We start from the raw sequence: 13,338 nt of genomic DNA, 5'->3' as shown, positions 1-13,338 counted from the left end.
TCATGGGCCCTCCTCCGAGAGGCTGTGACGTCCGTCAGTGGGCTGGGCTTGGACAGTGGAAGTCCTCAAAGACTGTTTCCAGGTAAGGCTGAGATCCATGGTCTTCCCTGATTTGTCCTATCATACTCGGGCAGCAGAGGAAAGTGAGGCCATGAAGGGAAATGTGATTTGTCCAAATTCAAGCTATTGCACACATTTAATGGCCGTGAGGCCACTGTACCAAGCTGACAAATGCAGAGCTCCACTGAGACTCCTCCTCAAAGATGACTGTGCCAGTGATGCTATTCATGGGTACCACTGTTCATGTTGCTAAGGCAAATCTGTCTTTATATTCTCAGCATCAGCTGTTTGCACACACATCAGCACTCGACAGCTGCCTGGCCTCTCGTGGCTATAAGCATCTCCTCCATCTGTTCTCATGGCTACTTCCAACACACAGCCACTTCAAGTCCCATCTTTTCTTGTGAGAGTCACCTTTGGGCCAAGATGATTATGGCACTCATGGCTCTGGGTACCACTCCTTCTTGGTCCTTGCCACAGAAGTAGGTAAATACATGCCTTCCCCACTACTGTTTGCTTCCCAGTCAGGGTCTTCCCATTCACCACCTGACACTCAAGGCCCTGCAGAGAAGGTAAGCAGCCTAGAGTGGGGGTACCCTCCCCCTCAGACTATGGAGCAGAGAGAACTATGTTCAGACTCCAATTTTGTTTGCCACTGTGGACACATCTGAAAACTGAGTCCCAGATGGGCTCAGTCACCTGCCAATAATGCAGCCAGATTAGTGGCAGGGCTCATTAACTCCCTCAAGAAGGACCCAGCTTTCTGCAAGCCATTGCTTGCTGTTGCCTTATATTTAGCATGTGGAAGAGTTCCCCACTCCCAATCATCATGTGCCCATCCCTTGTCCTCAGTACCACTCGTGGTGGCAGCATTTAAGCAGCTGCTCTACCACATTGATGCGTACATGTAATCTGCTCCGTGCTGCCTGCTTTGTATTGATTGTGCTTCCCTTCAAATAAAGTCAAGTCTGCGTTAGAGAGAGTTAATAATCGGTGTTTAATACTTCTGAGAACAAGAAGAAACTGGACCAGAAGCAAGGGGCTGCAGCAGGCAATCTCCCCATTGTCTTCCACCACAGAACATTCCTCCTCCGCTCCTGGCTTACCTCATCCTTCATTTCAGCAACTGAATCCTTCATCTCATCTCATCCAAACCTTCCGAGAGCCTTGTTGCCTCCTGGTTGTGCTTGCAAACACTGATTTGCCGGTGGTTCTAGGAAGACAGCAGGCCAGCAAGAGCTCCTCCTCCTGGTCAAATCCAAACAGACTTTCCAGCCCCACATTCAAGGGCAGGTCTGCTGTATTTTATACCACCACCACTGGTGAGAAGCTGACACCATCTCAAGTCTCAATCATGTTTTTCCTCTTAGATCACATGCAAGTTGACTGCCTTTACCCCTGGACTTCTCAGTAGATTCTCAACTCCATGGAAGCAAGGTCAAATCCCTCCTGACCACTAAAGTCTATTGCTACAGTGGCATGTAATAACAAATAACAGTATTAGTCCATGACACCGTGCCAAGCACTTTAGACCAATCAACTCAATCCTAGGAAATAGAAAAACAAAAATACTTTCAGTTTATGAGTGAGGAAGTGAGTCAAAATGAAGGGATTGCAATATCAATTTCTACAAGGACTTAGCATAGCAGCTGGCACAGACACAAAACTCAAACCACTATCACTATTAACTCCATTCACTCAAATAATCAAATCATGGCTGTCTTCTCTTCCACCCATACCTCTCAGATGCCCATGTTAGAGCTGATAATGGTGAAGACAGGAAAGGGAATGGGAACTGCCCATTGTCACACAATCGCTGAATAACAAACCCAGCCTACCATGCAGATCTAACAGTCTCCAGCCCACATGGTCCAACTGACAGGGGAACAGAACACTACTGCCATTTCTCACAGATAACTCTACTTTGTGGGTGACAGCTTTGCTTGATCCCCTTCTCTGGGGCAGGTACTCTCTGGTAACTTTTGTTCCCCTATACTGGCAAAGTCCCACTTTTTTCTGGAATAACCACATGTCTATCAAATGATGACAACTATCAACCCCCAAATCAGAAGTTGCTCTATCACTGAACTGAAACTGACTCAATTCTTTTGAAGGGCTGCTGGCCCCAACTTCCCAACTCCCCCAACACCCTAGGACTATACGGCAGCCCTGACCCCTCCTCTCCTTCCGTGGCAGAGCAGGTTTCAGGGAACAGGGTCTGAAGAGAACAGCTTCGATGGCACAGAATAAAACAGCAACAGCTTTAGAAATGAAATTCTAGTAAAAAAAAAAAAAAACCCACACCAATCCCACAAAACACTGCGATTACTACTCAGAACAGACAGACATTCCATGCTCACACATTATAAGATTTAGTAAGACCATTAAGATGGTAACTGTTCATAATTATCTGTGCACTCAAAACAATCCTTTCATGTTCTCAAGTGTGGAAACAGCCCCTGTGAGTTCTAGCTGCTCAAAATGTTGACTGGTCAAATGAAGCTAGACCAGGGTTTTCTCCTCGCTTAGATCTTTAAATAGCTGGGGCTAAGAAAAGTAGACCACTGAAGGAAAATGGCAACCTTAAGGCTCTATTTTGAAGGAGTGGTGTAAGGAGTCAGTCAGGAAGTGAACCTCCATCCTTGAAGCTAGTCAGTTGTGACTAGAAGTTCATAAAATTCACAGACAGCTGATAATGCTGTGGCCAGTGGACTTTTCCTAATTTTCCTGACACCACTCCTTAAACTGTGAAACTTCTGACCTTAGAGAATTTTAAAAGCTAATTCACCTGTAGTGTTTGCATTTGAGACCAAGGGTTCAACCCTCACCATTCAAAACAAAACCCACACTACGAAAGTCCTGTGCTGAGTAAGATGGAGGGCCATGTCTGTGACCTCAGCACTTGGGAGGCTAATACAGGAAGACCATCTCAACTTCAAGGTTAGCCTGGTATACAGTTTCAGAACAAGCAGGGATACATAGCAAGACTGTCTCAAAATACAAAAACAACAACAAACCACAATATCCCACAACAGAAACATAAGACAACTTCGTAGGCATTTTTCTTTAAAGAGAGTTTCAAGCTAAAAGCATTAAGACAAGAAGGAAATACAGTTAGCTGATACCTACCCAAGATATGATTTAAATGGTCTGGGGTGAGATTTGATCAGGGGAAAAAAAAAAAACCGGCAAAAACAAAAACTTAAGTTCACTAGTTAGGTCTAAAGATCAGCAGGGCTCATTCTCAGGAAACCTACAACCGTGCCCAAAGGCTCACTCATTTTGCTGGACAAAAATCATGAAGAAGACTCACCCTTGACAAATACACTACGGGCATGCAGTTACAAAACAAAACTGGCTACTAGGCCTGGAATGTCCTCAACAAATGTATTCTATACATACATTTTGAATCACTTTGTCAATATTTTTCTCTTATCATTTCTTTTATTTAAAAATAAATTTAAAATAATAAAATTGTATAGTGGCAAAATAATTTTAAATTAAAATTTTCTACTTAAAAACCAACAGAGATACATTTTATAGTGGGAAGACCTTATTGCCTTTAATAATACTTCAACCAAGGGAAGATGATGTCGTTCTAAACATGGTATCACTGGAGATGAAAGCTGAACTACAGTGTATGTAAAACACCGTGGGGAAGCACAGAAGACATCTGGCTGGCCCTGCAAGCACCAGAACAAAGCACTTGCCACGTGAAAACGGCACATAGAAGACACAGAACAAAATATGCATATTACTTTTAGCATGTTAAAAACAATCACATCAAAAAGTATACAGATAAAAAATGCCATAAATGACATAAGAAAATAGTGTGTGTATATATATATAGTATATATATATATATATATAGTCTACATTATTTACCACTACTATATATACTTTCTGGAGAGGCACAGATGCTGCCATCATAAACTAAATTGTACAGCTTGGTTCCTTGTAAGCCACAAAGTCACACTTTAAGAACTGTAATTAATATCCTCAGCTACATTTCTATACATTTATTTCTCACCTTCCACATGATCTAAATCAAGAGCCTGGTTATTTTGTCAGGGGTTGGAGTTTCAGTGTGGTGCTCACCTTTAATATACTGCATTTGTTTCCACACTTAATAACATCATTACCACATTGATTAGATTACATTAAGATCATTATATACATTAAAAATATTGTCATGTTCACTAGCTAAACAAATGTTGCTTTCATCTTAAGACATATTCTTGTACCTCAAATGCTTATATCCCCAACATGGAGGAAGGGGACAATCACTGTTGGACTCTCTCCTTTCTGATATTCAGATACAAGAAGGGAACAACGAGACAAGCCTCCACACAGAGCACCCTCTCTTAAGGAACCCACCATGGTGTCTATGTCGTGGTGACAGTAGTGTACAATAGCATATTTTAATTGTTTTAAACCATGAACCTCAATTATTTTTCACTGAAAAGTTTCTCAAAAACTATGAAACATACTATTTTTTTTTTTACAAAGATCAAAATTCTAGATGCTTATTAGGGTATTTTTCACAATTTTGACCAGGATAATGTAATGGCCCATCCATTATACTCAGTAAAGAATGAGTGTCTGAAGAAGCCCATGTGAGCGGTTCTCTTGGGGCCCTGTGAAACTGAAGCAGAGCGAGGAATAAGCAGTCTGGCTAATGCTGCTTTCAAATGAACCTGAAAACCAACCTTCCACTGCCCAGAGTGCTGCAAGGGCTGTGACTTCCAACTCCTTCTGCGGTCAGTGCCCTGCGCCCGTCAAGACCAGAGCCAAGGGCACAGGGCACCGAGACAGCCGGAGGTGAGAGGACACTGAGCCTGTGCCACAGCCACTCCCTCAAGCTACCTGACCCACAGCCACACCCTCAAGCTAACTGACCCACAGCCACACCCTCAAGCTAACTGACCCACAGCCACACCCTCAAGCTAACTGACCCACAGCCACACCCTCAAGCTAACTGACCCACAGCCACACCCTCAAGCTAACTGACCCACATTTTAAGCACCATAAGTGGTTAGCCTTTCTCCCCAGTGTCTTTAATTTTCAGGTAGAGATAAAATGGCAGTAACAGAAGGAGAATGACATTCTGTGAGATGTAGGATTCATAAAGTCAGGACAATTTTTTTAGTCAGTTTCAGTTTAGAACCTATGCTAAAATATGACCAGGGCAGGATGGGTAGAAAGATAAGGGGGGAAACACGGTTATGCCATCGATCTAGGTTAAAGGTAGTTTTAAAAAACATTTCTAAGTTCTGTGATCAAAATCTGTATGCACAGGTGTATGTTACACCTATTAAAAAATGAGTGATAGCCTTCAGAACATCTCCTCTGGTGTCTCAGTGCTTTCTGACAGTGGTCAAAACAGAATGTATCAACAGAGTGAAACATTCAGGTCTGAAGGAAAGATATGAAGGAAACAATATAAAGAGCCTCACAGTGTGGGCATCCCTAAAAACTATTGCTATGTTTCCAGGTTAATCTCCTATTAAGTTTCCGTGACGATGCAATGAAACACTCATCTCAGCAGAATCAACATGGAGATAAAGCACTTCCACACACTCTCTTCCTGACATACACCGGAACTGCACGAGTTGTTTACAATAGTATAAAATACTGCTTTGGCAACTATTAACATAGCAATGTGGCTATCACATGGTTTCTGTTCTTTTGTCTTCAGTGAATACAGCCAACTCTCACAGCAACACTGACTCTTGAATAGAAAGTCCCTCTCTATTTCTGTAGCGATGTGCTGGAGGTAAGGGACCTGCATATTGATACCCAGGAGGACTGGCATCTTCTATAGCTGGGTTAATTATATACCTCACTGGACTATCTACAGATACTTCTGGAAGGCCATGGTCCTGAAAAGGTATGTGTTGAAAGGCTGCGTATTTTGGTAAACTGCTTAAGTGGCTACGGCTAGCATCTCGAGTCCATGATTGTCCATGCATCTCAGGTCTGTATGTATAACTAACTTCTGACCATTTTCTGTTCTCTGGTAAATAATCCACTGGAGGAAGGATGAACTTTCCATTCTTTGGTGACCCTGAACTACCTGTATATCCCCCAGCACCAATGTCAATGGGAAGAACTTCAATTCGACTGGATGGTAGAACAACAGGAGTTGGGCGGCTGTAGGATTTCTCCGGAGAAACATCAACTGAAAGAGAAGAACCATACAGTCTCCTGGAAGGATTAATTTGGGTCCCAGGGTTGATCTGTGGGGACACAAAGCTGCTCTGGGCAACAGGTATGTGTTTTGGAGAGTTTCCATGGTAACCAGGGGGGTTGCTGTAGGAGGGTGGATATGCAGCCCTGTGCTCCTCCCCTTCTAACTGGGATGGGTATCGCACATGGCTGGGAGGCTGCACTTTCAAAGTAAACTTGTTGGATACTTTTGATGGGCTGGAATTTGGCTCAGTGTGCTTTCTTGGATTGTGAGGGTGGGTCCGTTCTGGGGCCTCTTCCACAGAGGCTCCGTTTTCATTCTCACTCCCAGGCACATTGTCATACTGGGAAGCATTAGAACCCCGCTTCCCATCACTGCCATCAAAATACTTCATCTTCTGCCTTGAGTTTGACATTCGGGCCTCAGCAGAACTTGGAATGGCAACTGTAGGAGTGGGATACACTGAATGACTTTTGCCTTCGATGGCATATTTAGCAGTTCTTTCAATCACTGAAGCATCTGATGGTTTTTTCCATTTGGGCATAAATTCCTTTCTGATGTTTGAAATTGCATTGCTATTTTGGTTAGCAGCTGCATGGTTGTAGTGCCTGGAACTGTCCTGGGGACCTGACGAAGGCTTCAGGTGTTTACTATCGTCATCCACTGACTTCCGTCTTGGTGGCCGGACTCTTTCTGGGGTACTGGTTCTGCTGTGGTGGGCAGGGGAATGCTCATGCTTCTTGTGAGGTGATCCACTTTCTCCTCTGCTGCTTAGCTGGGGGCTGGGCCTGCCAACACTTCTTTGTCCATTGCTCAACTGACTAATACAAGCAGAATTAGACTCGGGTGGAAGCTGTCCCAAGGGTTTCTTTGGATATTCTTCCTCCTTACCTAAAGGAAAGATAAATTCATAAGTAAAACAAACACAGGAATGATGGGCATCTAGTCTAAGAGACACAGTATTAACAACTGCAGACTGTCTTGTGTACAGAAAATGCCAGTAACTGACAGGTGGCAAGTTTACATAAATGGCACTGAACCACAGCTAACTTCGCCTAACACCCGATTCTTCTATTTTCTTAAAACACACTGTCACACACTTTCCGTGCAAAGCCGATGCTCTTATTCCTAACACGACTGGCTAGTGGTTGAGTCTTAACATTATGTTATTTTCATTCTAACCCATGCCTTTGAAATCAATAAAGTTTTCGCCTTCAGTTTCAAACACATCTGTCAGAGTTGCAAGTCACTTGATAACTTACTGTGGTCCCAAAGTTCTCCCCATATTCTTATTTGGGGTATTTCCCACAGTGTAACTTATTCTTTAAAGAAACATACTCTTCAACTGGAGACAAGCATCTTAAAAACATTCTACTTAAAAATGTGAAGACAGGAAAAGAAATTTGGAAAGAATGAAAACTACACTAGGTAATTTCTTTAATTAAAAAAAAAATTTCTGTGTTTTGTCTGAATATATGTATGGACACCATTTGCGTGCCTAGTACCTGGAACCCTGAGAAGTGGCGTTTCAAATGGTTGTAAGCACTGGGAATTAAAGTTCTTAAGCAACCAGTGTACTTAACCACAGAACCATCTCTCCAGTCCATTTTAGTTTTAGATTATAAATAATTAACACAGAATTGTAAGGAATTGAAGGAAGGTGCAATAAAATGGCTAGTTAGCAAGAAATATTTTTAAATTCTCTATTATAACATTACCAGATTACCACAAAACTAATGTAGATTACCATGAAAGGACTTCGTTTGCAAAAACTGCAAAATGTTTTACCCATTATTATAAAACAGGTTTTTTTTTTTGTCATTTGAAATAAGGCTTTGCTTTCTTCAAATATTCACTTAATGGTCCAACTTAACTGATACTATGATCTGCATGTGTTGCTGTGAATATAGAGATGTGATACTTTTGTGTGACTCTAGTCACCATAATCTTGTTATTTCTGTTGTATTTAGGGGGGTGGGGAAAGGGATACCATGTTTATTACTCTTAGAATTCTCATACTGCAAGCTTCTTAAAGAAAATTTTAATTGGTACATAACAGCTATAGACCCACTTCTTTAGGATACTTTAAGAGAAATGCAATGCTCTGTTTAGAGGGGGAGAATGAGCAACAACATCCTTTAAATACGTTGCCAGCATCAGTCTGTGCAGGGTCCAGAGAATGGCTCAGAGGGTAAAGGCTGCCAAGCCAGAGTACTCAAGCTGGATCCTTGGAACCTACATGACATAGACAATAAGTAGATGTGGCAGAGCATTTGCTTAGCATGTATAAGGCCCCGAATCCTGTCACCAGCATTCCAACTCAATCCAATCCTATCTGATCCAAAGAAAGCAAAACAAAACAACAGGAAAATTAAGGTGGTAAAAGCAATTTAAAACTTGGAAGTGGGATGGTGCAGAGCAAGGAAGAGTGCCAGAAAGAGCACAACCCTCTCTCTGAACAAAGGCCCAAGAAGGTGAGAAGTCCCAGGAGAAGGTCAGAAAACTAAGTCATAACACACAGGGCACTATGAAGAGGACTTGGAGTTTTGTCCCGAGTTAACTGGAAAATTCTAGAGACTTTTCAGCAGATCAGTTCTATAATCTGAGGTACATCACAGAAGTTATTTTTTTTTGTTTGTTTGTTTTTTTCGAGACAGGGTTTCTCTGTGGCTTTGGAGCCTGTCCTGGAACTAGCTCTGTAGACCAGGCTGGTCTCGAACTCACAGAGATCCGCCTGCCTCTGCCTCCCGAGTGCTGGGATTAAAGGCTTGCGCCACCATCGCCCGGCCACAGAAGTTATTTTAAATGGTGATTTAGACTTAGATTGGGTGATAATAAATGACGACAATGATAGTCATAATGGCTTACGATCATTAAGTAATCACCAGATGTCAGCAATCATTCAAAACACTATGCACAGAACATTTGCGATTTCATTATCTCATTCTGTGACAAAACTGAGGCACAGGTGAACTTGCTCAAGTGTTCACAGCTAGCAGGTAGCAGATCCAGAGTTCAAACCCAAAGCTGACTCCAGCATCTTCACTCTCCCCTCATACTCTGCTGCAGTGAAGCAGTGAGGCAGGTTGCTTTGGACACGTTAACGTGAAGCCCATGTGATAAGATGTGAGCCAGGAGGCACGAGCAGAGTGAAGGATGTACGCTGCTTCAAAGACAGCAGAGCACGCCACTCAGCAACTGTGACATAGACAGCATTCCCATGTGTCTCTTTGATGACCAAAATTATTTCAAGTGGTAACACAAACTTGAAAAAGCTACCATTTGAGAGTTTTTGCTTATGAATATGGGAAGTGGGTTAAACGCTGGCTGAGAGCAGAGTATTCAGCTCCTCAGGGTAAAGACCAACAAGTTATGAAACAAGACCTATCTAGCACCCCAACAAAATGTCCTTGTTTTTAAATCAGTTCTACAACAGTTAATCAGTTAGTCCCAGAAAAATATGTGACTGTCATCTTCTCTGCCAGGGACAATGACTAGAACATGCACTGATTATCAAGATGATACAAAGACCTGCAACACAAAACCCCAGCTTACAACTTTCCTCTAGTCCCAACTCTGGCAATTCAAGAAGAGCAGGACATTAAAGGCTAGTTACTATCCTATCAGATGATGCACCAGCCAATCATCAAAACCCAGCTCACAGGTCGGACTGAATGGGACCCTGATATGCACATAGCTGCTTAAAAGCAAGGAAACTGTGGGACCAATTGTTATATGAATGCTCACAACTGCAGTGTGTTAGAAAAAAAAATACCTACATGCTTAACTGGAGGATTTCTAAAATTATGAAAATAAAATACAATGAAACAAGGTACATAATGTAAGTTTTTATGTCTACTGTTATGTTAATATTTTTAACATGAACCAGAAGTGAAGTGAGTTACCAACAGCATGCAGAAAATAAGCCATTTATTACAAATTCTATACAGTTCTAAGCCTGCATCTGAGGCACGAAGGTAAGGAACAGGCACTAGTTAGTGTTGGTTAACAAAACAGAAGTGCTCTCCAATAGAGGCTTATTATGTTGTCTTAGTTGCCATAAACGTCTGCTATGAACATGTAGTGCTTCCACAAGGGTTTTCAATAGTCCAGATGATAATGACACACAGTTTGGGGTAAGACTTGCAGGCCGCATTTTCAGTGTAATCCTAAATGTCTTAAAGACCCTGCCAAATGCTTTACTCTATACATTATGTTAACAGTGATTTTTCTGACTCACTAAATGAACAACCTTCAGTAAAAACAAGACCAGCCTAATAGACAAGGCGTTCTCAATGGAGCTAGCAATCATGTACTCTGCTTTCTTCATGCTCAAACATCTATTCCAGATGATCCATTTAGCGCTTCTTCCCTCACATACATATTATGTTTGCGGGTCTGGGATTTAAGACATCTGGCTTTATTACTTTCAAAAAATTTAAAACTAGAGTTTCCTCATCTCCATACTTTATAATTTTACAGTCATGGTTAACCTTGTCAAACGCAAAGTTCAAGAACCCTCACTCCATCCATTTCATCTAGTTTTTTTTTCCCTTCAAAACCATGGAAGCAAAACCAAAATGGGACAATGCCCACACACCAGACAAATGTAACTGTCCTGTGCTTCTCGGCTCTTCTCACTCAACACAGAATCACTGGCTGAGGTTCTACTGTAGGAAACAAAATAAAGGTAGACAGCTACAGTGTGTAAGGAAGACCCAAAGAAGAACTTGAAAAAAACCTGAAGTGAAGGAAGCTGGTGGGGAAGGAATTCAATGAAGATGAGAAAACACAGATCCTCCACATTTAGGCACGGACACCCACCTTTATTCAGCAACAGCCATTGGTGTTTATTCTGAAAGCCTTTGAATAAATAAAGACAGGATGTACAAGCAAAGTATGGAGTCGTAGGCAAAAGGTCTGTATTTCTCAGGAGAAGGAATTTTAAACTAGCAAGTAAGAGATAGGCAGAGGTGGGAACTCGTGCGGGTACAGGAAAGTTTATTTTCAGTGTAAAGAACAAGACACATTTTTCACCTCTCATTTTCAGTACAGAAATATGTCTAAGGAATATCAACTAACACTGTATGCATCTGACATTTGGTGTGAGTCTAGCCTTCAATAGCTGAGCCATCTCTCAGCCTAACACACACATCTACAGACTGTGTAAGAATTGACAGCAAGCTGGAGAGACGGCTCAACAGGGTTCTTCTTCTGGAGGACCCAGGCTCAATTCCCAGAAACCACATGACAGCTTATAAACTTTGCTACTGCAGTTCTAGGGAATCCAGTGCCCTCTTCTGGTCTCTGTGGGCACTGCATGTATGTGGTGCACAGAGACATACATGCAAGCAAAACCATACACATAAAACCTAAAAATAATAATTTTAAGAATTAAAGGAAATTCACTGAATGGCTAAGTGACCAAAATGAACACTGGGGCACAATGTTTGTGTTCTAAAATATTCAAGAAAAGCTTCTCACACCAACTCAATAGCACATTTTCACCACCCCAGCAGCTTCTCCTGTCACCTTCAGAGTACCTAGCTTATCAGAACACTGTGAATCAGAGCAATAGCACATGCCCATGTGACAAGCCAGAAACTCTGATTACAACAAACACAGCTCAGAGTTAAGAAAGTAGAGTTTGGGGAGGAAAGCCACACACAAGATTATACAATATCTAGTTAACCCTCAGGTGACAAGCCCTCATTAGGTACCTGTGTGTAAAAGCCAATGGTCAATATAGTAAAATGCACAAACACATTTATAGGAAATGGCCTCTTTGTTCCCATAAAACTTTTCAATGAACAGGCAGTAGACAGGAATATAAAAGTGCCTCCTAAGATGTAAGTGCCTAAAAATCAATTCCTCTAAATGTTAAAAGCAGTGAAGCAAGCTAGGCCCAGAGTGCTTCTTAGAGAGGGAGGGGCCTCACAGGTGTCGGGGCCGAAGTTCTAAACAGTGTCTGCTGACTTTACTTTCTGCCGTGCATGGGGAACAGGCTGATGGATACTCACGGCACAGTTGTGTCTTAGTACTGTTCTATTGCTGTAGAGACACATGGCCAAGGCAACTCTTAAGGAGAGCATTAGCTAGGGGCTTGATTACAGTTTTAGAGGGTTAGTCCATGACCATCATGAGTAAAGCAGACAGGCATGGCACTGGAGCAGTAGCTGAGAGCTTTACCTTCTGATCCACAGGCAGCAGGCAGACAGAGAGACGGTGACTGGGTCTGGCATGGCCTTTTGAAACCTCAAAGTCAACTCCAAATGATAGATTTCCTCCAACAAAGCCACAGCTCCTAATCCTTATCAAACAGTTCCATTAACTGGGGACCAGACATTCAAATATAAGAGCCTATGGGGGCCATTCTGGTTCAGACAACTACAGTCTGTGACAGTGGTGTCATAATACATTTCCCACCAACACTTGCTGACTGACTGGTTACACTACAATCACACTACTCCCATGAGTCTCAGCAGTGCCACTATAACCAATGTGTGCATGTTCTTTACAACTCAGGGATGGTCTGGGCAGACGTACCTGTGAGGATGGGAAATAAAGTGAGGAAAGAAGATCAGAGAGAGGGACCAGAACAGGGTCCAGGAAAGAATGGAACAAGGCAAGGGAAAGGAATGAATGTGATCCAGTGCAACGGACCAGAGAGGGGGAAACCAGAGCTGCATGGAGAGATGGAGGTGGCCCCAGGGAACCTATGAGAAGGGCTCCCCTCACAGAAGCAGGTTCTAAACCATGTCTCAAAGACCTCTCAGTTCCAACAGTCGAACCAAACCAGTCTCTTTGTCAAGCAATCTGACCTCTGTAACTAATGAAATTAAGAGAAAAAACATACATGATTTCTACACAAAAAATTTTTTTTTGGTGCAGATTAAGTATTCAACTTTTACTGGGTCAAGGAAATACTGCGTGGAACCTATAAAAGCAACAAGGGTCACTATCAGTTATGTTTGTATGTGTTAAAAGTATTCTCTATCACAAAAAGTAGACTGAAGCAAATCTGCAAGTAGCTACCTTAACAGACACACACACACACGTACATGTACACACACATGTACACACACACA

General features: G+C 42.2%; 1 protein-coding gene across 2 annotated transcripts in view; it reads right to left on the bottom strand.

The window, feature by feature from the left end:
• Nucleotides 1-4,472: 4,472 nt before the first annotated feature.
• Nucleotides 4,473-13,338, bottom strand: part of Usp6nl (USP6 N-terminal like) — a 127,859-nt gene continuing 118,993 nt past the window's right edge. For both annotated transcript variants that reach the window (XM_013349059.2, XM_013349060.2), the window contains one exon: nucleotides 4,473-7,141. In XM_013349059.2, the coding sequence (XP_013204513.1) occupies nucleotides 5,775-7,141 (1,367 nt within the window). In that variant the 3' untranslated portion in view covers nucleotides 4,473-5,774. The remainder of the gene's footprint in view (nucleotides 7,142-13,338) is intronic.

The sequence above is a fragment of the Microtus ochrogaster genome, chromosome 16 (genome assembly GCF_000317375.1).
Source record: "Microtus ochrogaster isolate Prairie Vole_2 chromosome 16, MicOch1.0, whole genome shotgun sequence".
Lineage (NCBI taxonomy): Eukaryota > Metazoa > Chordata > Mammalia > Rodentia > Cricetidae > Microtus > Microtus ochrogaster.
This window is presented reverse-complemented; position numbering and strand designations above follow the sequence as displayed.